Raw genomic sequence first — 25,084 nt, 5'->3', positions numbered from 1 at the left:
TTTTCAATATAATCGTTCGCAAAGAACAGTTTAGATGGAATTATATGGTTTTTTTTTCTTTAATCTTGTTATTGGTGTGAAAGTAAGTCCTATATATTTTTTTCTTTTTGGGGTAAAGTATCTGATGAAACAGAAAAGGAAGTTACTTTTCTTTAGATGAAGAAATGGAGGGGGTCTTGTGGGGTGCCTGCTACTGCGTATGATGTGGCCGCAGGTGGCCGTTCAGTGGAGGTGCTGCTGTATCATGATGCGGATGCCCGTCCTCTGCAGAGAAACGCGGTGTTGATCGGTTCACATATTGTTATTACGAATGGTCCATGGGGAAAGGTATTTTTCTGGGTGTCACTCGACATTATCAAGGGTATTCAATGTACAGAGTGTTTGATTCTTCCTGGTAAATCGTTTGATTGCCCAATAGATCAAGGTGAATATCCTCTCTATGAAGAAGAGGTGGGCAAAACTTCATCAGTGGGACGAAAGTTTATCTCACTTGACATATTTGCCGATGGCGCGGCTATAACAATGAAGGTGATGGGATCAGAGGGTGAGAGATTTGCTCGAGCTGCGATGTTTCTTTTTCACCTAAATCGTGGTGAGGTGGATGCAATAGCCACACCATTTTACTATCCACGTGATGCGATCTATCCTTTGCGTGGGTCTCCTCTACGTTTGACGGGAACTCTGATGCAGCGTCCTTCTGCTGGAGTGGACAACCAATACGAAACTAATCGAATGCCTGTGGATATTGTTATGGTGAATGAGAAGGAAATTTGTACCGTGAAGAAACTACGGAATAATGCCTTATTATGGCGTGATTTAAAAGATGAGAATTCTGGAAATTTGGGGGTGTTACCACCCAACGCTCTTGCGTTGTTGACATTTCCTTCTAGCAATTCTTTGAGACTTGTGGGATCCCGAGGTGAAGTTTGGATTTTCGAAATTTCTTTTACTTCAACCAATTCTACTGTTCGTTCTGCATTGCAACGACTAAGAGAGTTGTTTCTCCTGGGAGTATTAACAACGCAGCACCCACAGAAAACTGTTGCTCCCATATTTGGACTTAGATACTTTGACATGGATGTTTTGTACCAACAGTACTGTGCAATGGACACAGATGGAGTTGGATATTTTCTTCGCTCTACACTAGAGGCGGCTTTGGGTTCAGTACTCTCAAGTGATGCCTGTCTCTTACAGGCCATAACTTTTCATGAGGAACAGAAACAGAAAGAGGATGTTAATAATGATAATACTTATGACGATGATAGTCATAGCAAGGTAAGTTTAATGGCATACATGGATCGTATGAGGATTCTCCTGCAAGGAACTCTTTTAGAGCGTGCGATGTTTGCTTTTCGAGACTTTGGAGGTATAAAGCCTGGAGGAGGTGTAGTTTCTGGTAAAGATGAAAACAAAAATGCCTTTGTTCGGGTTTCAGATTTTAAGCTGATTGCCCGAGATATTTTGCTTGGATTACGTTTTAAATCTTTAAAAGAAAATGAAACTATTGCTGACGTATTAAACCATATATTGGGTGTTGTGCAAAATGGCTTTAATGAAGTCTCTGGAGTCGCTACCATGTCGTTTGTGACATTCTTACAGGCGTATAAATGACTCTTGGGACGATTAGAAACAAGGAAAAAAGATTAACACGCGAATGATACATTTGTCTGTGGTACTCCTCCACCATTATTGGGATTTGGGGCTGCGCAGTGGGTATTAATTAAACATCTCCTCGCAGGTGTTGAGGCCTCTGTGTGTGCTATAATTGTGGATGGAAGCTCTTCTGCGGAGAAAAAATACATTTGATCTCACCAATGGAACACCAACTATCTCGACTGTGGATAGTAGTTCTATATCTCATCAAGGAATGATTCCAGTATCGTCTGGTTTCTTCCGCAAACGAATTCCTATTTTACAGAATGATCAGGTTACATTCGCAGATTACTTCCCTGCTTTTTTCCACACCATTCGTCAGAGATTTGGTGTGGATGTTAGTGAATTCCTAGATGCCCTTGGCATTAGTGCACTGCGGGCCCGACTCTTGTTAGGACGTTTCTGTGCCCCAAGAGACTTTCGAAGTAGTAGCCGTAGTGGAGCTTTAATGCTCAGCAGTCATAATTATCGATATGTGTTAAAAAGTGTATCCCCTGCGGAGTTTCGCACACTCCGTCGTATAATTCTCGCATAATTAAAACACCTGGAAAATCACACACACACACACACACTTCCACCACGTTATGCTGGTTTGTGTGCAGTATGGTATCACAGTACGAAGAGTGCATTTGTGGTGACGGAGAATATATTCGCACCAGCACAGTTACCTGTTGAAGTGGTGTATGATTTGAAAGGATCAACTCTTCATCGTAGTACTTTAGCAGAACATCGTAAGCATGGGGCAGCCGCGAAGGGTAAAGTTTTTTTGGCAGATAATAGACGACCTCATTTATCAAAAAAATGTACGAGAGGCTTTTATGTTTCAGTTAGAGTCAGACACACAGTTTTTGGAACAATCCAATACTCTTGATTTAGTTTACTTGTAGGAATTCACATCATTGATAATGACACAGCATCGTCAAAGGAGTCTGCGGAACTTTTAATGCAACAGGAGCGACGCATGTGTGAGTCAACCGCAGGTCCTAGTGATCAGCATAAAAAAATCTCAACTGATGAACCCAAAAACTCTGTTGATAGTGTATTCCATGGATTCTATGGTGGAGTAGGTTCTTGTGATGGATCATGTGTTTACTACTTCGGTATTGTGGATTGTCTCGCGGCGTATGGTTTAAAGAAGGTTGGTGAACACTACGGTAAATCAATTTTTTTGCGTGGTATGAAGGAAGTTAGCTGTGTGCCTCCATCTGACTATCGATCACGATTCTTAAACTTTGTGCGATCTATTATCGATGAATGAGAAGGGATATCTCTCCTTCTCTTTTTCTTTCCCTTTGTAATTAGTATTAGCTTTATTTCTTTCGGTTTTGGTATAGTTTTTCTTGTTTTACTGTCAATATTGTGTTTGAGCGTCTATTTGTTTTACTGTTATTGCTTATTAATGAAGGAGTGAAAAATTACTCTTTCCCTCTCTCTCTCTCTCTCTATATATATATATATATATATATATAATACCTCTCTAGAGTGCATGATAGTTTGGATGGAACTTTTGAACTCTTATATAACAATGTATTCTTTTGATTTAAATCTGTAATTCCTTTTTTTTTTCATTGCTCTTCTTTTCTGTTCTTTATCTACAGTGACAACAGAAGAGAGAGGTCAGATAACAAAAGGAAACGAGTAAAAATAAAAAGACAGAATATATATATGAGAGGAATGAGTGCACCTATGGGGAAAGAAACTGAGATAGATTCCATACTCTCACCCCTTTTGCGGGAAGACGTCTGCGGTGAAGATCTCACAGAAGCGGAAAAGTCACTCCAATCTCTCTTGGATGCTCTGAAAGGCCGAGAGCAGCAACACTCAAACGCATCTGTGGTGGAAAGCACATGTCGTTCACTCTTACATGCATATATTCGTATTATTCGTACAACTGCTGGGAAGTGTCTGGCGGGGGGAAAATGTAATGATTCCACATGGAAGTGGTTATTGAAACTTACTATCTGTATTAGTCGTTCCATCACAGAACTGTGCTCCTTACCAGTTTCTGATGTTTATGGCATTAATCCAGCTAGTGATAATCCTGCTATAATCGTGTTTCTGCGAGTATTATCGGATTTACTTCGCCCACCACCATTATTATTATCATCATCACCTGTTATTATGCGGGGCAAGATGGATAGAGAAGTGATATCTCTGTTCTGGCAGTGTTATCCATGGTGGTGTTCGCTTCTCCATCACTGTCTTTTTGTAATTCCCACACTAGGAGAAAGACTTGCGGCAACTACAACCAACATGGTAGCTCGCGCCGCTAGTTGGGTTTCTCGGTATTATACAGCTGAGAAAACAGTAGAAGTTGTCAATTGTCGTGATACACCGGTCTCACATAATAATAATAATAATAATAATAATAATAATAATAATAATAATAATAATAATAATAATAATAATAATAATAATAATAGTATCGATCCCGTGGCATTTCTCTCTTTACTGCATCGCAATAAACACAACAGTCCACAAATAACACCACCGGTTGCCACGCGGATGGATTCTTCAGATCTTTACTGTAATACTGGTTGGAATGTACTTGGCGGGGAATCCGTGTATGCCATGTCGCTGGGACAATCTATTGATGTAGATGGGGCAAATATGGTCCATTCTTTTTTTAGATCAGAAAAGGAACGACAAGGCGTTGTGGAGAATAGTAGTAGTAGTAGTAGTAGTAGTAGTAGTAGTAGTAATGATAATAATAATACTTTACATTCTGCTGATATCTTATTAGACACTCCTGGAACATCTTCATTATCCACAATGCATAGGAGGAGGAGTTCTCCTCCACTTGTGTCTTTGCAGCGTCTCCCGAATGTTGAATCATCTCCATCGCAACAAGCACTGTGTGTGGCGGCAAAGATTGGTACACTCTTCGCCGCACAGGATCTACACACACTACTTCCACTTCGTATGGAAATAAGGAATTTAAAGCCACAGGACGAGGGAAGAAATGTTGTTTCCCACACAATAGTTGAGGAAAAACACCACCACCACCACCACTGTGAAGTGTGTGATAGCATTATGGGTATAATGACAGGACGTTTTTCAATCTCGGATAGTCAATCCCAACGCTCGTTAGCTGCCTGTAGTCTTCTTATTTTACAAAAAGTGCTTTCTCGTGCTCCGGTATGTGTAGAAATGCCTGTAAAGAGAAGTTTAGGAGAAAAGGCAGCAGCAGCAGCTGTGACGGCATTACTTCGTCATGATGCAGAGATGGCAGATGCTCTTATCTCTTTGGTAGTACTTTCTCATGAAAGTAGTGCATTTCATTATTTTATCACCCTTTGGCGTGCCGCTTTTATTTCACATTCGAAATCATTCTCAGAAACAATGACATGGCTTTTTGCTGGTTTTGCATATATGATTGAGAAACACATGATAAAAGATGGGGAGGAGGTGATATATTCCACTATGGATATTATTGGAGAGACTTTTAACGCCATGATTCATGCAATGATGACCTTAGTCTCAGGTTCTTTAAGAAGCAATGATACTTTAACTGAATCTGGTGAGAATCGCCTCAAAAAGGATATGTGTATCCATGGCTTCATTGAATTATGGGACTCTCTACTACGATTAACTTGTTCCTATACTGCACCAATCCTACAAAATAGTCTTTGTATGTTAATAGCCGATAATGAATCTATCTCTAATACTAATACTCCTGTATTGTGCGCACAGGCGCAACTACGTGAGTTTCTCAAATCGTACTATCTCTCAGTGATGAAAAGAGTACTAAATAGAGAGGAATCCTCTTTATTAGACCACCAGTATCCATCTACTCAATCCACATGGTGGCCACAGGAAATAATTGATGATCTACAAGAGTGCAAAAGAATCTTACAACACACACTCCTACTGAGTACATATGCCTGTCGTAGCGATACTGTAAAGTATATTTCTAATAGTTTGGTGAATCACTATAATGAACATCCTGCAGCTTTTTTTTTGCAGGGTCATGATGGACTTTGTATGCAATTGTTATCCATGCAACCCGATATTCCTCATGGGGTGTATATTATGGAGTTACAGAGTATGGCGGCAGATATTATTACAGTTGTGGCAAGATCACTCTCTGATAAACCGGGAAATTTTCCCTTTCAATCACCTTTTGGGTTATTGTCTGGACATTATGCAGTCACATACACACGTCTTTTATATTTACGTTTTCTACAAATGGTTTCCCAACCCTATTCCTCAAATTATCATCATCATCATCACTATGTGCGGGGATTATTGTCAGCAATACGTTCTCTCACAATTGTAGAGAAGGCTGCCCATCGCACTGCTATAAGTCTATCACTTCCAAACTTATTAAGCCGCATGCTAGTCATGACTTATTCTAATATACCACCCACAACAAGTGAAGGAATAGTACAGAAATTTATACCGGTGGAAACACAATTGATGTATCCAACATCAACATCGGCGTCTCCCACTTCTTTCCTTGTAGATGAATTAGGGAGTAGCAGCAGAAGTAGAAGTCGAAGTAGTAGTGATTTGCCACAGACTGTACCAGGAGAACAAGAAGAACAAGAAGAAGAAGAAAGTGAGAAAAATGAAAAAGAAGAAACTCTCAACGTGGGTGGAGAGGGAATATCTTTTTCTGTCAAGCCGGTTATTCCCACACTTGCTCTTAGTGCTATGGCACCACCGCAGTACTTCACTGATAAACGTGAAATAACGTCTGTGCAGGATGATACGAAATCTTCTGTACTTCATAAGTCATCCATACCGGTAGTCCCACCATTAAACCTTATGAAACATCATCATCATCATACACAACATCAACAACATCAAGTAGAAGAAGAGTTTGTAAAGACAAATCCCACACAAGATATAATTTCAAGCGAAGATCATCATCCGCTACTGGTATCGTTGGATGAATCTGCCCAGTTAGCCGAGTTGTTACTTTTACTCTGTTGTTTGCTTCCTGGTCGCAAGGGTGGGCTGATAAGTCAATCGAGTCTCACACTCACCAAACATAAAGTAAATGGGAAATTGAAACAAACACACGGCGACAGTGCTCGCTGGACTCCCACGCTTGTACGAGTTCTTTCCGCCATGCAAACATTCACACACAACACCTCCAATCAAATTTCACTGCAACTCTTTGATGCCCTTGTTTCTAAGGAAATACAACCAAATAATTCTCTCTGGATAGGTGTGGATGTACTGCGTACATTTCTCATACCACAACGGCAAATATTGGATGGATTGGATATAACAGAAAGGATTGGCGCAGGTGGATATGGCGTGGTCTTCTCCGCGAAACACACCTGCTGCAATCAGACAGCGTGTAAACATGGAACTTTGGCAAATAACACATCATTTGTTGCCTTAAAATTGTTGCCTATGACACGATGTAGTACAGATGATTCTCGTACACTGCTGAGTTGCCATACAGAGGCAACATCCTTAAGGCGTCTACAAGGACACTCTCGCATATGTGAAATACTGTTTTGCGGATGCACAGATTCTCACTATGTGATTGCTATGCCCCTATACAAAGGAGGTTCCCTTCGTTCGTGGCGTTTGACAAAAAGTGGTTTTCCTCTTATTAAGAGTCTTAATGATATTTCTTCTACTCTGGAAATGAAGGAACAGGAGGAAAACTGTACAATGGTTACATTTGATGGCAGTATTCTCTCTTTATGTGGTCCTCTCTTTGCACAATTGCTGGAGGCGATGGAGGTTATGCACTCCAAACACATTCGTCATAATGACCTCAAAGCAGACAACATCCTTATTGAGCACTATCAAGTTCAAGATATATTTCAGACTCTAGATTCCAATGTGGGAGAAGCGAAAAAGCAGGAGGTTAAGAAGAAAGAAATTATGATTCCCACTGCCATTCGACTTTGTGACTTTGGTGTATGTGAGGTTATTGGAGAAGATATGGGATCTATGCATGGAAGTGATATAGTGTGGGGTCCTACAAAAGGAACAGAGGCTGTACAGGCACCGGAGATGCTTGCCTTAACAAACACCGTAACCCAGAGAGGGAGAAGATGTGATACGGAAGGTGTTCATTCCACCGTGTGTGTGAGTGCAAGTGAAGAGGATTGTGATAATATTACTATAGGATTAGCGGCGGATATGTGGTCCTGTGGGTGTTTATTATATGAACTTCTAACGGGAGAAATGCTCTTTGGTGGTGCTAGTCTTGGTCGTCTCCTCTCACTCGCAGCTAATCTTCAGACTGGTGAAGATATCAATCGTGAGGTATTGCAAAAACATCAAAGAGAACTTCTCGATGGAATGGGTCGAGGTGTCACTGAGTTTGTATCGCAACTTCTTGCACTGAAACCTGCTGAACGACCTAGTGCTTCTGCAGCTAGACAAGCGTGGGATGATATAATCTTACAAATACAGAGGTAAATATCTAAATCAGTGGAACATGTAACGAATGATCTTTGGTATTTTTCCTCTGTGGTCTTCGGTATCATTTTATTTCTTTTTGCTTTTATTATTATTATTATTATTATTATTATTATTATTATTATTATTATTATTATTATTATTATTGCTACTACTACTACTACTACTACTACTACTATAAGTGTTGTTATTAATGTTAATATTACTGTTATTATTTATTGTATGTGTCTCTTCTTTGTGGTTCTCATTTAATATTTCCTTGGGGTTATTCTCTGGAGTAGTATACGCACAAACAAAGAGGTGAAAAAAGGTTTAATAGGAAATTAGAAGAAAACGAAGAAAGAAAGCAACAAGTAAACAAATAAATAAAGAAGTAAAAAAAGAAAGAAAAACAAGAAAATGACACAAAATTCGCCAATGAATATTGTCTGTATCGGTGCTGGATACGTTGGAGGACCAACGATGGCGGTTATTGCGAAACAGTGTCCACATATCACCGTTCACGTAATGGATATTTCTGAGCCTCGAATTGCCGCATGGAATACCCCCGCCCCTGCTAAGGGTGAGAAATCCAAACTCCCAATTTACGAGCCGGGACTATCCGATATCGTCTATGAAGTACGCGGCAAGAATCTGTTCTTCACCACAGATCGTAATTGCATTAAAAACGCAGATGTGATCTTTGTTGCGGTGAACACGCCAACGAAGGAAAAGGGTGTGGGTGAAGGGTACGCAGCGGATCTCACGTACATTGAAAGCTGTGCACGTCTCATTGGTGAAACCGTTGGGGACGGCCACTACGTCGTGGTTGAGAAATCCACCGTGCCGGTGCGCTGCAGTGTGTCTATTCGCCGTATTCTCAGTGCATATAAGAAAAGTGAACGTGTTTCCTTCTCTGTGGTCAGCAATCCAGAGTTTCTCGCAGAGGGAACGGCTATTAACGATCTACTCAATCCAGACCGTGTTCTCATTGGTGGTGAAAATGATGCAGCTATTGATAAGGTTTCCGCTATTTATGAGAACTGGGTGGACAAGTCTCTTATTATTCGTACGAATCTCTGGTCCAGTGAGTTATCAAAGCTTGTTGCGAATGCCTTTCTGGCCCAACGTATTTCTTCCATTAACTCTATTACTCCACTTTGTGAACTCAGTGGCGCTGATATTACCGAAGTTCGTCGAGCCATAAGTGCTGATAAGCGTATTGGCCAATACTTTCTTAATCCATCGGTTGGTTTTGGCGGGTCATGCTTTCAAAAGGATCTCCTTAACCTTGTTTACTTGTGTCAATCGCTTTCCCTTAATGAGACGGCGGAGTATTGGGCACAGGTTGTGAAGATGAACAACTATCAGAAGGAGCGCTTCTTCCAGAGAATTGTTAAGAACTGCTTTGACACTGTACGAGCAAAGAAAATATCCATTATGGGATTCGCCTTCAAGAAGGATACAGGAGATACTCGTGAAAGTGCCGCTATTTACATTTGTGCTCGTCTTTTAGAGGAGGGTGCTAAACTTTGCATTTACGATCCCAAGGTAACGAAAGAATATGTGATGATGGAACTTGAAAACTTCTTCAACAAGGAACACCTACTAAATGGTTGTGTGTACAGTAAATATAAGAGGGAGTCCGTCTCACGCAACAGTACGGATATTGCAACAATGCTGAAAAATATTGAAATGGTGGAAACTGCCCTGGAGGCATCTAATAAATCAACTGCTATGGTTATTTTAACAGAGTGGGATGAGTTCGCCACAATGGATTACACGAAACACTATGAAGTTATGCTGAAACCAGCACTCGTCTTTGATGGTCGCCTTGTGGTGGACGCCGATAAACTGAGAAAGATTGGGTTTGAGGTATGCTCTATTGGTAAGCCCCCGTCAGCAGGAACCGATGACTTTCTTTTTGGGGGTAGGTGAAAAAAAAAAAGAAAAACAAAGATAATGAACAACAAAAACAAATAAACGAAAAATAATAAAAATTATAATAATAAAGAAAAAAAAAGTATCAGGGGGAAAAAATGTATGGGATACTGAAAAACAAACTAAAAAAAATGAAAAATACCCTTTAAATAAACCGTCAATAAAGAAATAAAAATTGCCTTGAAAGAAAGACTCAAATAAGATTATTAACTGGGTTTCATATTTGATGATGGGGTTTGGGTGGCGCAAATTTTTACAATTTTTTTCTACGTGAGCTGGTAAATGGGTGGATTAATATTGTTGTTATTATTTCTGTGTGGTATGCCCCAAACAAAAAAAAAAAAATAGAGAGTTGATTAAACAATATCGGGGACCTACATATATATCTTCTGTATATAACAGGGAACTGTTTTTGTGTTTTTGTTCTGTCTTTGTTTTTTTTTGTGCGCATGTGTGCGTTTGTTGTTGTTTTCTTTTCTTTTTTTTTAGGAATTTCGTAAAGTATAAGTGCTCAGAGAACAAAAGCCATATAATGTGATGGGTCGACGGTGTGGAAAAATCTTTCATTTCTTTTGGATTCTTTTTTTTTTCTTTGTATGTGTGTGTGCGTGTCTTGTGCAATGAGATTTACCGAGTGAGCACCTTGGGAGGATCTAAGTTTTTCCTAGGAGCTTGCGAAATGAACGGTTTGACGTTGAAAATAAACGGTAAATACATATAAGATTTTTCTTTTATCTATATGTCTATACGGTGTAATATAATACAGCATTCTTTTTTTTTTTGTTCTTATGCTTTTATGTGTTACAGACCTAGCTTTAAAGTATAGGTTCTGAAAGCTCATCCCACCCCTTCCTTTTCGTGCGGATGGCGGGTCAAAGTTATTTCCAAACCCTTCTCTTTTGACAGATAACAAACGTTTCATTACTGAAGATGTGCGGAGTCTTTGATAATACTCTTTCTCTGTGCTATTTGTTGTTTGACGTTTTTTTTTTCTTGTGATAAATGATAGATCTGATATCTATTTATAAATCACTTCTTTCCCTGTTTTTCTTTTCCTTTCTTTCTTTCAAGTGGCTGGTACTGTTTCTCTCTCTATATAGAAGTGGATTGACGGAGGGATAGGTGTTCAAGAGGTTATTCTGTTCATCTCATTTAGGCGTACAGTTTATATCTGTATCTATAACTAATATATATATATATATATATATATATATATGCCTCATTTGGTAATAACGTAAATTACAAATGATGAAAGAAGAGGGTTCTGTAGAGTCCATGCTGTGGGAAATGACTCCAACGCCATTGGTGGAAGCCTTCCATGTGGCTATGTGGTATGTTCTGCGATACTACAGTAATGTCGTGCATATTACAGATCTACTCGCATGGCGTAGACTCTTAATGATACCAGGAAGCGCAAACGCTGGAATGTTCGCCGCGGCTGGATATGCAGAAGAGTTGGAATTGTTATTACGTCTTTCTTTGCGAACGTCTACGTGGATACGAGTGCGGCAAGTAGAAGAAAAGTATGCAGAGTACATGCACGTTAGACCAGCACTCTCCCGGCTAACAAGACATTTTTCTTCTTCCACTACTACTACTACTACTACCAATAATAATAATAATAATAATAATAATAATAATAATAATAATATTAATATTAATAATAATAATAATAATAATAATAATAATAATAATAATAATAATAATAATAATAATAATAATAATAATAATAATAATATTAATATTAATAGTAGTATTGGAGAAGAAGAAAAGGAGGTACGAGAGGATGGTGAAGTGCTGCTGAGGATTTTCAATGGCAAATATGTGGCCAAGTCTCTCTCATCACCTAATGAAACGACTAGAGAGATCCTGCGAACGGCGCGGGTGAGTGAACTGCGACAACTCGCCCAATTACACCAATTGCCGAGACGCAAGCCACAATCGCACTCCATAAATGATTTAAGAAATGAGGAAGAAGTTGAGAAGAATAATGATAATAATAATAATGATAATGATAATAATAAAGTTCTAGAAATGGATGATTCACCTGTAGCTTGTAGAACTTCTACTTCAATAGGACGAACTTCCTCTGCACTTCCATCGCGAAAGGAGGACCTCATTGATCGTATTCTCTTAATGAAATGCCATGAAACCACATTTACTGAGGCCTGGGATACTCTCATTGGTCCTCTCTGTAAAGTTAACCAGCAATTTAAATCCAGTGTGTGGAAATTTTGCGAGATGCTTCATATTATGAATTCTCCTTGTGGTATTATTGGTAGTGGTGTCGTTTCATCAATGTATTATTATTATTATTCCTTCCCGCTGGTGTATCCACCTTCTATGTCCCTCTTATTCCTAGCACCTAAATTACTCTCACGGCGAAGAGAAGTGGTTAGCGTACACGCACCCGCACCGCCATGGTGGGTACGAAGTGTAAATCCCGAACAATTCTCTGCTTTATTTCCATCCATCGCTTTATTTTTATTCGCCTCTTCTGAAGTCTTTAATAGTTACTTGGAGGCTTTGCGTGTACACCACAAGTTACTGCACGCTAATGAGGGGAGGATATGGAGACGTTGGGATATGAGTTTTGTGATGACGTTGCATGATAGTATAGAAGCTGGGATCCTTCAGTTACACCAACAACAAAAAGAAGAAAAAGAAAAAGAAGCAGGATTACAAGATCATAAGGATCAGAAGCAGCAGCACCAGCAGAAGAAGAAGAATATGCAATTGCCGAATGATATTACAAATCGAGGAAGAGTAATATCAGGGAAAAGGAATCCTCTCAAAGACGTCTCTTTTGGGAATGAGAAACTGGATAATGGTGTTCCTACTTTGGAAAATATACTTCAACAAGGTGGATTGATGTATGAACATCTTCTTCCTTTTCTTCCTAAATACGCTTGGTTTGCTTGCGCAGAACTCTTAATAGATATATTGCAATATAACAAAAAATGGGATTTGGCTAATAAATGGCTCTGGCGCTTATTAGATGAACCTGTTCACTCTATAACATCACCCTGTGGTTCGGTGACGTTTCCTTTTTACTATCGTTTTCAGAAACGTGGAGAGTGGTGGCACCGAATTTCTCAAAATCTTCTTCATTTGGGAAATAAAAAAGAAGCATTAGAACTTCTTATAGCGAAACAGAAGGTCTGGCAAGAACAGGAATCTGCAAAACGTTATTTTAACGTGGAAAAAATTGAAGATCTTCCTGTTTCTATGCAACGTCGTGCCCGTCTCCTACGTGCACTCTTTCCACCTATGCGAACAACAAGTGATAAATCATCACATCATAAAAATCTGGCGTTATTTAATGCTATTGGGGAATATCATAGGATACACTTTTGTCGACGTTCGGATCGTATTGCTATTGAAGCCGTGTTAGCGAATCTGCATAAATCTCTGCGTCGTTGGACTCCGTTTCCTTCTTCCCATATGAGTTTTACTAAAAATCTACTGGAGGCGAAGGAAATCACAATACATGCTTCACGAGATCCGGTACATCATACACTTTGGAATAATCCACGTCATTCATGGGACTCCTGTCATGTAGAGGAATATGTCCTCCGTTGGTTCGGCGCTACAAGGCACTCTCAGTGTCAACAAGAAAAGGAGAGTGAAAATGATAATTGGATTGGAATTCATTGTGAGGGACGCTGGATTGAGTGTTTAGCACGTCTCCTCTTTCAGGATGCATATTTTTTTAATCCTGATACGGAGGAAAATAAGCGGGATAACGTCATGGAGATGTCTGTATCACCGCAGTTCATTTGGCTATCTCAAATGCAGGATGAACCACTTGACCGCAGTACGCCGATTAGTTTTATTTGGCGACGTCAAAAAATTATAGAAGAGCGATTAAAGTTCTTTGAACAATGTCCTCGAGACACACTTATTGAGTACGTTAAGCAGCGTTGTCGATGTGGGAGGAGTGAACCACCACCACCACCAGCAGCAGTAGTAGTAGTAGTAGTCCCTGCAAGTCGCATAGATAAAGATAATACAGTAAATAGTTCTAGTGGATCATTTCAACATGAAGATGATGAGGAAGAGGAAGTGAGTTTGTTGGGAAGTAGTGCTGATGATGATGAAGGGGCAGTATTACCTGGTCAGTTAACGCCGCAGAAGGATGAGAATTATTATCAACAACAAAAATACGAAGAAGAAATGAAGGGGCGGTCATCTTTTTCCTTTTTTCCCTCTTCCTTTGTGGGGTATCGGGAGGATATTGGGGATTTCCCTCTCTTGAGTCTATTACAGTCTGTACCACAAGGCCCGTTATGTGCCCTTCTACGCTCTATCTATTTATCCCCAGCAGAAGCGGGTTATAGTATACGTTTCTCTGGTTTTCCAGATTTGGTTTTATGGCGTGAAACCCCATCACTGTTTGGTGAGACAAATTTCAAGTTAGTGGAGGTTAAGAGCCCGAATGATACACTGAGCGCCAAACAGATTGAGGTAATTGATACATTGTGTCGATGCGGATTTGATGTTTCAGTGGCACGTGTCGTAGACATTAATGAAGGAAGGGAAAACAAAGGTAGACGTAGTGTTAGTCAGGTTCCCCTGGAAACTGCGGATGATGTTATCTTGTTAGATGTTGAACCACTTAAACCCGTGGTGAAAAGCCACTTCTCTTCATGATAAAGTTATTATCAGTAAGTACAGAGATTAAAAGAGGGTGAGGTTTATCCTTGTTGTTGGTCTTTTATTATTATTATTATTATTATTATTATTATTATTATTATTATTATTATTATTATTATTATTATTATTATTATTATTATTATTATTATTATTATTATTATTATTATTATTTTTATTTTTATTATTATTATTTTTATTTTTATTTTTATTTTTATTATTTTCATTGTTATCCTTTTTTCTGGTTCTCCCTTCCTTTTGGATGTGGGTTGAGGAACGAAGGAGTAGTGCAAGGAGTTCCATTGATATTTGGGCTCGATCTGTGTGGTAAAAAAAAATTTGGGTTGCAGTGTAATGAATACGACATGCCATTTGTTTTTTATTATTTTTACTACTGCTACTAGTAGTAGTAGTAGTAATAATAATAGAAAGATAATTATTACGCGATCACTGCTTTTTTCCCTCTCCTTCATTTCCTTTTTATTCTTTTTTTTTTACTCTTTGATTTTACAAGAGTGTTTGGAATTTCGGCCTTTTTTCTTTCTTGGTTGATTACTTCTCATCATTGGTATTCACAGGAACTGAGTGATCAGTCATGAACGCCTTGTCTAAGGCTGGTCTGGGACGAACATTTGCTGATGTCTTGCGTGCTATAAATATCTTAACAACTGGTAAACCAAATCCTTGTCCAAATAACCTTGAGTCAACGATGCTTTTACTTGATCGTCTTAATATGCGAGGTCATATTGAGAAACTTCGATTTGTTCACGTATCAGGAACAAAAGGAAAGGGAACTACTTCAGCATACACTTCTGCCTTATTACAATCGTATGGGTTAAAAGTTGGACTCTTTACATCACCCCATATTGTGGATGTTCGAGAACGTATTATGGTGAACAATAGTCTTTTATCTAAGGATTTATTTGCTAGGTACTTTTTTGAAATGCGAGATCGCTATATCGAACTCATGAATTCTGAGAGCCAACTCTCTCGTGATATTGCTCAACGTTCTAACTTTTTTCGATTTATGTTTGTACTCTCCTTGTATATCTTTGTAGAGGAAGCTGTTGATGTCGCCGTAATGGAAGTTGGTATGGGTGGACGTATTGATGCAACCAATACTATTACACCGGAAGTATGCGTGATAACGGCGCTTGGTCTGGATCACACAGAGATTTTGGGTAACACGATAGATGAAATAGCACTTGAGAAGGCTGGCATTATGAAACCTGGTGTTATTTGTTACACCACACCACAAAAAGATAATCCCTCAGCACTAAAAATACTTGAAAAATATGGACATAACGTGGGAGCTCCTGTAGTTATCGTAGATGAATATACATTACCCATACGAAATTGGCCTCCTCTTGCTATTGGAGGTAGTCATGCTATCGAAGACTCCAAATTGGCTTTACTGGCAGCCAGACGTGTTGCAGGGATCCTCCCTACTTTACCATTAAATGAAGTGGAACGTAATGTGCTAAAAACAATGACTTTTGCAGGTCGTTCTCAAGTAGTACCACTTGGGGGTGAATCAAATGTTACTATCTACTTGGATGGGGCGCATACTTGTGAAAGTCTAAACACGGCTACCCGTTGGTTTATGGAAGAGAGTTGTACAGTTTCTGGTGATCCTAATCCACGAAGGGTACTTGTTTTCTATACCTCTCGAGATCCCCATCGTGTTTTAAAGGGATTTATGCCATACGTTAATGGATTCTGTAAGGTAATCATGGCTCATATATTTAATCCTAGAAGAACTAAAGCCACTGCTCTATTAACTGCAGAAGAAAGGGCAGAAAAAGAGGTTGCATCTACTACTGAATGTTGGAGGGAATTATATCGTGAAGTGCCTTGTATATCTTGTACAGCATCTTTTGCTTCGATTCAGGAACTTATCGATGTATGTAATACTCCTCTAAGTGATTCAGAAAATACATCAAAACCTCTAGAGATATTTGTTACGGGTTCTTTTTTTCTAGTTGCAGACATAACGAATTTGATTATCGCGCAGGAACAAACCTCATCCTGTGATTAGAGAATAATAGAGAAAACAAAAAAAAAAAAAATAGATGGAAATGCTTGTTCTTTGGAAATACAATGTGGGTTTATTATCTCTTGCAACTCAATTCCTCTGTCATTCCCCTCCCATCTTTTTTTTTTACTTTTCTTTTTTTTTTATCGTTCCATCACTTGAAAATGAAATATACAACAAATAAGAATAAATAAAAAGCATCATAAACATATAATGACCTTGTTTTTTTTTTTTTGATTTTGTTCCTTTGACATATCTCTATTGATTCCTCTTTTTTTCTTCTTCTCTTGTTTCTTTCTATTGGGTGTAAAGAAAAGTGATAAAATGGGGTCCTATGTGGCGCCTGATGTACCACTGAATGCGACATTTCTATGTGAAAAGACGACAGCGGTTCTTGATACTTATATCTCAGAAGGCGACAGTCTCGTAAAAGTGGTGTATTGTGCAAAATACTATGGTGTCGCATTGTTTCGTTCCGGACGGTTGCTGTTGTTAGCACCTGAGTTTGAAAAAAAACATGGAATTATAATAGAAAGTGGTGATGGCCTTGTTCGTGATGTGGCTTCTGGTGATGAACATATTGTTTTCTGTAAGGATGATGGAACAGTCTTTTCTTTTGGATACGGTAATAAGTATGGACAATTAGGTGATGGAACAGTATGGGTGAGTTACTCTTCAGAGAAATCTATTAATAGCAATGATGATAATGATGATGATGATGATGGATTACCAAAATTATCTCCTCCACGAAAGATCAACGGATTTGGTATTGGTAAAGGAGGTAATGAAGAAGGTGATGTTGTAGAGGGAAAACGCATTTGTGTACCTGTTATTGCTGTGGCTTGTGGTGCCTTTCATACTTTGCTTTTAACAGGTCAGCGAAATTGTGTTTATGCTTGTGGTCTTGGTTTAGAAGGACAATTGGGTGGAAGACAACGTCCATTGTTACAACCATCATTCAAGTCTATTCATCTTTTATTTGGATTGCCTATTAAACAAATTGTAGCGGCAGGAAAACATTCTTTCGTTCTTCTTCAAACTGGAAAATTATTCGCTTTTGGTGATAATACATCTGGACAACTTGGATTTGGTTCTACACATTCTATGACTACACCAACGGCTGTTAGTTTTTCTGATGGATCAACTGAAAAAAATAAAAAAAAGAAACTAGATGCTTCTACACTTAAAGGTTTAAGAGCTGCTTGGGGAAGTGCAGAAAGTATGTATTTTCCTTTACGTGTAGAACGGTTAACTCCAGAGTTAGATTCTGATGAACCTTTTATTGTATCTATTTGGAGTTCTCCTAATAGAAGTGTTGCTCTTGCAAGTACTATGGAATGGTTTTCTTGTGGTCTTCCATTATCTCGATCCCCTTGTGAAGGCGTTGGAGGGAGTGGTGAAATTCTGCGTAAGAGAATGGATAGTTATGGTCCATTAGGTCGTTGGATGGGTCGTAAAGAGGAAGCTACATTTTTTCGAAAAATGCAATGGTCTAAAAGGGTTGCCCTTTCTCTTGTTAGTAGTTTTCCTTTATTATCAAATAATGGGGACTCCCTTGATGAAGTTATCGCTTCAATTTTCGTTTTCTGTACAAACCATGCGGTCTTTATACTCATTCCTGAAACTTTCAGCGAAAAAGAAACACTTTTATTTGTAGAAGGAGAAGCAAAGAATGTTTATTTGGTTAATAAAAATGGGGATCAATCACCGTTAGTACCTGCTGTTTTTACCGAAAAACTACTTTATGATCACAACGTTGATGACGATTCTTCTGAGTACACTCTTCCTGAAGTTCATTCCCTTTTTCTTTCAGAAAGGCTTTTGATTGCCATTTAAAAAAAAAAAGGGAGGGAAAATAAATACAAAGGCGGGAGTATTGGAACGCGCAACTGCGCATGTATAGACGAATGTATGTATTTCTAGGTATTTCTCCTGTCGCCTCTCTTTTTCTTTCCCCGCCTTTATGTGGGTATGTGTTTTTTTTTTTTGTTTTTTTTTTTTTTTTTTTTTTTTTTTTTGCCTTTGTTTTTCCGTTTCCCCGAACGTTTCTCTTTGTTTCTCTTTCTCTTTGTTTCTTTTTCTTTTTTTCCATCTTTTTCGCCGGTTTGCCGGCGTTTGGGGAAGGGGAAAAAAAAAGATTATATTATAGTAATCGAACCTGGTAATATTTGAAATTTATACGACAAGAACAAAAAAACAAAAACACCGATGCGGCGATCCGGCGGAGGGCTCGCTCACTTATTTTCTAAAACAAATAAAATATAATATTATTTTGTAAAATATTTTAAGTTATTTTATCTGAAGATTAAATCTTTTGGCGAATAAGCTTTGCGCAGGGAGGTGTGAACGCAAGATCCTTCGGTGAATGTTCACAAGTGCAAATACTATATCCGGTACTCCTTCGGGGAAAATTTGACACCCACCATGGGCGGGATAATCACCTTTTTTCTTTTTGGTTTTATTATTATTATTGTGGGAATTTGAGGGGAGAAAATTAAAAAACATAATAGAAAATATTATTTTTTTCTACGCCCACCCCTGCTTTCCTGGCGGTTTGCATAATTCATTGCCTTGCTCTCCCGGATGAATTGTTAAACGAAAAATGGCAGAACTGACGAAATGGAAAAAGTGTTGAGAACTCCTTTTTGGCCCGTCTCCCACTCGGGGCGGTGTATAAGGGTTGGGGCTGGAGCAGGCTTTCCGAAAACACACGGCAAGACGGCCTGTAAAGATGAAAGGAAATAGAATTTTAGGATATCATGAAACCCATAAAATAAAAAAATTTCGTCATATAGTTTTAGATATACGAATCCAAACATAATGAAAAAACATGCGGGGATAAAACGACCATCGATGACGATGAAAACACATGCGCAGTCCGGGAATCGAACCCGGGCCTCCCGCGTGGCAGGCGAGAATTCTACCACTAGACCAACTGCGCCTTGAATGCCGTTTAATAGAAGAAAATAAAATAAATATATATATTTTTTTAAAATATTTTTAATGAGGTAGCTTATAGTAAAAATATTACTGGTGATAATGATAATGATGTCGTGTGAAGTGTTGGCATGGCCGCTTAGCTCAATGGCAGAGCGCCGTCCTAGTAAGACGGAGGTCGGGGGTTCGATCCCCCCAGTGGCCTTCCTTTTCGCTTTCGGGGGTTGCTATTTTTTTTTTTTTTTTTCCACCCATAGAAACAGAATTTGGGGAAACCAAAAAAAAGAAAAAAAGCTAGCAAAAAAAGAAATATATATATATCGAATGGTTTCATGATATTCTAAAATTCTATTTCCTTTCATCTTTACAGGCCGTCTTGCCGTGTGTTTTCGGAAAGCCTGCTCCAGCCCCAACCCTTATACACCGCCCCGAGTGGGAGACGGGCCAAAAAGGAGTTCTCAACACTTTTTCCATTTCGTCAGTTCTGCCATTTTTCGTTTAACAATTCATCCGGGAGAGCAAGGCAATGAATTATGCAAACCGCCAGGAAAGCAGGGGTGGGCGTAGAAAAAAATAATATTTTCTATTATGTTTTTTAATTTTCTCCCCTCAAATTCCCACAATAATAATAATAAAACCAAAAAGAAAAGAAAACCAAAAAAGGCACTGGGAAATATTGTTCTTTTTTTTTTTAAAGAATGTTTTATTCTTTTTGACCTATTTTTTTTTGTTCGTATTTCTCTTCTCATGGTGGGGGTTCCCTCCCCGCCGCTCCTTTTTGTGATTTCCAAGGTTTGTTTCTTGGGCCCGATCCCCGGCGGGTTTCTAACGGAGGGAGCATCCCTCGATGCACCTCCCAAAAAAGGACGGGGTTCTTCATTTTTTCGTCTGCCGCGACCCCGCCGCCAGGCGTCGTTTTCTTTGCTGGGGTCTCTTCTCGTGTTTCCTTCGGTTTTCTTCCGCGGGCCGCCATCGGGGCGAAAGAAACCAAAATAAAGGAGGAAATCTATTTGAGGCTACGGCGTTGGCGCGGGTTCCTTCCTGGCGGGGGTGGCGGTTCTTTTTTTCTCCCTTCCTCCCCCGCTGTGGCGACGGAGGCGCTGGATGACACCGGGGTTTCCTTCCCCACTATGGTTGCTCGATTATTTTCCTATTTGATGTTGTCATTCTTGTGTTCGGTGGTTGTGGGAATATTTTCTTTTTTAATTTCGTTGTTGTGGTGTTCTTGCGTTTCCATTCTCCTCCAAAGCGGGTTTGTAGTTCGTTATTTTGAGTTTTCTTTTGCCGTTTCAGTCTGTGCAAAAGAAACATAAAAAAAAAGAGAATGTATTCTAACTGACACAATACAATTTATTTTATACCCTAGTCAATTTGACAATGTTGTTTTTTCTTTTTGTTCTTTTTTTTTTGGTGGGGTGGATGTGATGTATGTATGTGAGGAAAAATAACTGTTTTGATTCTACAACATTAATTGAGTCTTTTTTTTCTGTTTTTTTTAAAGATCTCTTTACCCTTTTTGGTTCTTTTCTTTTTAATTTTCTTGAGTTATTAAAATGGAAATGAAAACATAAAAGCAAATAAGGGCGTTCCTTTTTTTTTTAATTATTTACCAATGTGTTTATTTTCCTTATTTATTTATTTATTTATTTATTTTTTTTTTTCGTTGTTACTTTTGTTTTTATATTTTAGACTGAGTATTTTATGGTTCGTTTTCCTTATTTGTTTGTTTTTCTTTTTGTTTAGTATTATTATTTAAACGTCAAAGAAGAAAACCTATATTCAGGTGATTTAACTATTAATATTACTTTGTAATAATATAATTTTTTATTTGTTTTTCTTTTTATTATTAATCATTGAATTTTCTTCATATCTGTGCATTAAGGAAAAAAAAAAAAACCCTTTTTCTTTCTCTCTTTTTTTGTTCTTGGAATATTAAATAAATAAATAAATAAATAAATAAAGACAATCATAATAGAGAATTAGTACCATGCGTGGAGGATTTGGGCGTGGAGGAGGTGGTCGTGGCGGATTTCGAGGTGGTGGTGGAGGCAGAGGTGGTGCACCAGCTGGACGAGGCCGCGGAGGAGGAGGAGGAAGAGGAGGTGGATTTGGACGTGGAGGTGGTGGCCGAGGGGGACGAGGAGGAGGTCGTGGAGGTGGTGCAGGAGCAAAGGTGGTTGTAGAACCACATATGCTTCATCCTGGAGTTTTTATTTCCAAGGGAAAGGCAGATTCACTTTGCACACTTAACATGGTTCCTGGAATATCTGTATATGGTGAAAAGAGAATTGAACTAGGGGCACTTAAAGGAGGAGATGAAAAGAAAGAATATCGCCTATGGAACCCGTATCGTTCTAAACTTGCAGCCGCAATTTATGCAGGTGTGGGAAGTATTCACATGCAACCTGGATCTAAAGTTCTTTACCTGGGAGGAGCAAGTGGTACAACTGTAAGTCACGTAAGCGATCTTGTTGGACCTGAAGGTATGGTATATGCGGTAGAGTTTTCTAACCGAAGTGGTCGTGATCTTGTTGATATGTCTAAAAGAAGACCTAATATTGTTCCAATTATTGAAGATGCTCGTTACCCCATGAAATACCGTATGCTTGTACCTATGGTTGATTGCATTTTTATGGATGTTGCCCAACCAGATCAAGCACGTATTTTGGCTCTAAATGCTCAAGCATTTTTAAAAAATGGAGGTCATTATGTGATTTCGATTAAAGCAAACTGTATTGATTCAACATTGGAAGCTCCTGTTGTCATCGCATCGGAACTTAATAAACTAAAAAAAGATCGCCTAAAGCCGTTAGAGCAGGCTTCATTGGAGCCATTTGAAAGAGATCACGCCGTTGTGGTTGGAGTATATCGCTCTGTGAAGAAGGCAACACAATAATAAACGTTCTAAATTAACTCGGAATCATATTTACAAGCCTGAAGAAAAAGAAAAAAAAAGAAAAAGGAAAATACTGAGACGAGAAAAAAAAGAGAAAAAAAAAAGAATACGGTTATCAGAAGCAATTCTTGAAGGAAGAGTTAAAGTAAAGTAATAAAAAAAAAAGAAAAATAAATCACCTTCAAATCAAAGGAACATACAAACTGATGCACTCGATAAAGCATATACTGTGCCTATTCATTTGTTTTTTTCCTCTTTGAAGTTTTTTTTTGTGGTTTACCTATCTTGTTTTGTTTATTTTTTTTTCTCCTTGTTTGGGTTTTCTTTGTTTTCTTTGTTTTTTTTTTATGTTCGTGTTGTTGGTGTGGGTGATTTCTTATTAAATAAAGACAATAAAAAGGTAAAGAGTTCACAAGAAGGGGTAGTTATTTCTATGGGTTCACCAATATTATTTTCAGATGCATCACTTAGGGAAAAGTATGATATTATTAGCGAGGTAATTAATTCTATTCTAAACAACAAGAGGTCTAGCTATTCATTTCAACAGGTTCATCATTCTGTTTTTCATCTCTGCCAAGAAAAATGCAGTGCTCCTTTATTTGATCAAGTACTGCGTATTCTTTCTATTAAAGTGGAAAATATTCGTGATCGATTACTGAGTTGTACTGAAGAAACTTTTCTACAAAATCTTAATGGTGAATGGAACGATTTTAGTATATCAGTTTCAACCATTAGCAGAGCGTTGTTATACCTTAATAACAACTATAAAAGGAATGGACAAACTATTCAACAAATGGGAGAAAATCTTTTCTCTACATTTGTATTAAAAAATCAAAAACTTTCTGAAGTTTTAGTACAATGTGTCCGAAAAAGTCTTTCTTCTGATACGAATACTCAAATGACACTAAGAGAAATAAGTATGAAACTTTCTGATCATTACAGAGATACACTTTATGAGCCATATATTGAAGATCCTCTTATTACCGTTTTACAAGAAGAGTATAGGATCAAAATGAACGAGATGCTTAATAAAATGGATACAAATCAGTATCTTATTTGGGCACTTGATGTTATTGAAAAAACTAAATCAGATGTTTCTGCTTTGGTAGGTGAAGAAACAGGTCACAGAGTTGAACAAAATCTTGGATTATTATTAATAAAAGAAAATACAGCTAAATTACTTTACGGTCCTTCCGGTGGTGGTACTATAATGATAAGAGATATGGATATTAAATCTTTGGGACGTTTAGTAATGGCGCTTGAAAAGGTAAATGAAACAGAAGCATGTTTTAATATGATAATTATTACTGCACGAAAAATGGGAGCTGAATTATTAAATGAGAAGGATCATCAAATTCCTGTAGTTGCAGTAGAAAAAATTTTAAATTTAAAAGAAAAATTACAAGGATTACTTGAAAATCTTTCTGGAATTCCAAAAGGTGATAAATCACCTGTTATTCAAGCTATTACAGAAATTGTTAATGATAGTTGTGATTTTGCTGAAAAACTTGCTTATTATTATGACGCAAAAGTTAAATCACGACCTCCTAAAGAAACTTTAGAAAAAATTGCATCTGACACTTTTGGTTTATTTCGACTTCTTAGATCAAGAGATACTTTTGAATATGTTTTCAAATTACTTTTGGCAGCAAGATTAATGAATTCTAAACCAGAATATTCTTTTACAGATGAGATTTTTTTAATTGATAAACTTCGGAATGAATGTGGAGACTCAGTTGTAAATCACCTTGAAATTATGATGAATGATGGAAAATTACGAGATGAAATTAATAAAGGTTTTCTTTCTCATGTTTCTAAAACGAGAGAATTACCTTTAGATTTTAATGTTTTTGTAATTACTTCTGGTGTTTGGCCAGAGTATACAAATTTGTCAATAGATCTACCAGAAAGTATGCAATATTGTATGAATTTGTTTCAGGCATATTACCTTCCGCATTATAATGCCAGAAAACTGTTATTTCATACAAATCTTGGAACAGTTTTTTTTACATTAAATCATGGGAAAAAATATGAACTTGCCGCACCAACAGCATTTGTTAATACTATTCTTTGCTTTCAAAATCGTGAAAGAGAGGAGTATCTAACTATTCAACAGATTTGTTGTACTACAAAACTACTTGAAGGTGATGTTTTACCTCAATTGGAATCCCTTTGTAGTATGGGATTAATTACTGTTGAATTTATCAACGGATCTCCAACGTATATTTTTAATCAAAGTTTTACAAATCCTAAAACTAAACTTCGAATACGATCAACAAGTGGAAGTAAAGCCATAGAGGATAATACAGAAGAACGAATTCATCATGAATCCTTAGAGAGCTCATATTCGTCGAAAATTCAAGCAGTTTTGGTTCAGATAATGAAGAAAAACAAGATTATTGAGCATTCTGAATTATGCGATCGTGTCTTGGAGTCCCTGCATGCGAAAGGATGCGTGCCAAGTATAGCTGATATTAAAAAAAATTTGGAAACCCTTATGAGTAAAGGGTTTATATCACGAGGAAGTCGTCCTGATACATACGTTTATGAGAGCTAGTATATAAAAATTATTTTGCCTATTAGTGACAGATTTGACT

General features: G+C 38.0%; 10 protein-coding genes across 10 annotated transcripts; all 10 read left to right on the top strand.

Moving 5' to 3' along the window:
* Positions 1–156: 156 nt before the first annotated feature.
* LSM04_009674 (uncharacterized protein) lies at positions 157–1,611 on the top strand (the record flags this gene model as incomplete). Its single annotated transcript, XM_067334840.1, has 1 exon — positions 157–1,611. The coding sequence occupies one exon, from the start codon at positions 157–159 to the stop codon at positions 1,609–1,611; it is 1,455 nt and encodes a 484-aa protein (XP_067189250.1).
* Positions 1,612–1,771: 160 nt separating this feature from the next.
* On the top strand, positions 1,772–2,188 carry LSM04_000985 (uncharacterized protein; the record flags this gene model as incomplete). The annotated part of the gene is made up of 1 exon (XM_067334839.1): positions 1,772–2,188. The coding sequence occupies one exon, from the start codon at positions 1,772–1,774 to the stop codon at positions 2,186–2,188; it is 417 nt and encodes a 138-aa protein (XP_067189162.1).
* Positions 2,189–2,596: 408 nt separating this feature from the next.
* Positions 2,597–2,911, top strand: LSM04_006626 (Phosphatidylinositol-4-phosphate 5-kinase; the record flags this gene model as incomplete). Its single annotated transcript, XM_067334838.1, has 1 exon — positions 2,597–2,911. One exon carries the CDS (start codon positions 2,597–2,599, stop codon positions 2,909–2,911), a length of 315 nt encoding a protein of 104 aa, XP_067189224.1.
* A 416-nt stretch (positions 2,912–3,327) lies between these two features.
* LSM04_008046 (Protein kinase domain) lies at positions 3,328–8,046 on the top strand (the record flags this gene model as incomplete). Its single annotated transcript, XM_067334837.1, has 1 exon — positions 3,328–8,046. The coding sequence occupies one exon, from the start codon at positions 3,328–3,330 to the stop codon at positions 8,044–8,046; it is 4,719 nt and encodes a 1,572-aa protein (XP_067189236.1).
* Positions 8,047–8,445: 399 nt separating this feature from the next.
* Positions 8,446–9,963, top strand: LSM04_007807 (UDP-glucose/GDP-mannose dehydrogenase; the record flags this gene model as incomplete). Its single annotated transcript, XM_067334836.1, has 1 exon — positions 8,446–9,963. One exon carries the CDS (start codon positions 8,446–8,448, stop codon positions 9,961–9,963), a length of 1,518 nt encoding a protein of 505 aa, XP_067189233.1.
* Positions 9,964–11,211: 1,248 nt separating this feature from the next.
* LSM04_009530 (VRR-NUC domain) lies at positions 11,212–14,619 on the top strand (the record flags this gene model as incomplete). The annotated part of the gene is made up of 1 exon (XM_067334835.1): positions 11,212–14,619. One exon carries the CDS (start codon positions 11,212–11,214, stop codon positions 14,617–14,619), a length of 3,408 nt encoding a protein of 1,135 aa, XP_067189249.1.
* A 595-nt stretch (positions 14,620–15,214) lies between these two features.
* On the top strand, positions 15,215–16,657 carry LSM04_007605 (Mur ligase; the record flags this gene model as incomplete). Its single annotated transcript, XM_067334834.1, has 1 exon — positions 15,215–16,657. The coding sequence occupies one exon, from the start codon at positions 15,215–15,217 to the stop codon at positions 16,655–16,657; it is 1,443 nt and encodes a 480-aa protein (XP_067189230.1).
* A 321-nt stretch (positions 16,658–16,978) lies between these two features.
* On the top strand, positions 16,979–18,490 carry LSM04_003601 (Regulator of chromosome condensation; the record flags this gene model as incomplete). Its single annotated transcript, XM_067334833.1, has 1 exon — positions 16,979–18,490. The coding sequence occupies one exon, from the start codon at positions 16,979–16,981 to the stop codon at positions 18,488–18,490; it is 1,512 nt and encodes a 503-aa protein (XP_067189193.1).
* A 3,088-nt stretch (positions 18,491–21,578) lies between these two features.
* LSM04_009330 (Fibrillarin) lies at positions 21,579–22,487 on the top strand (the record flags this gene model as incomplete). Its single annotated transcript, XM_067334831.1, has 1 exon — positions 21,579–22,487. The coding sequence occupies one exon, from the start codon at positions 21,579–21,581 to the stop codon at positions 22,485–22,487; it is 909 nt and encodes a 302-aa protein (XP_067189247.1).
* Positions 22,488–22,920: 433 nt separating this feature from the next.
* On the top strand, positions 22,921–25,044 carry LSM04_008715 (Cullin; the record flags this gene model as incomplete). The annotated part of the gene is made up of 1 exon (XM_067334830.1): positions 22,921–25,044. The coding sequence occupies one exon, from the start codon at positions 22,921–22,923 to the stop codon at positions 25,042–25,044; it is 2,124 nt and encodes a 707-aa protein (XP_067189242.1).
* Between the last annotated feature and the right edge of the window lie 40 nt (positions 25,045–25,084).

Source organism: Trypanosoma melophagium (assembly GCF_022059095.1).
Source record: "Trypanosoma melophagium isolate St. Kilda chromosome Unknown ctg32segment0, whole genome shotgun sequence".
In the NCBI taxonomy this organism is placed as follows: Eukaryota; Euglenozoa; class Kinetoplastea; order Trypanosomatida; family Trypanosomatidae; genus Trypanosoma; species Trypanosoma melophagium.
Note: the sequence above shows the minus strand (reverse complement) of the source record. Positions and strands in the feature narration are given on the sequence as shown.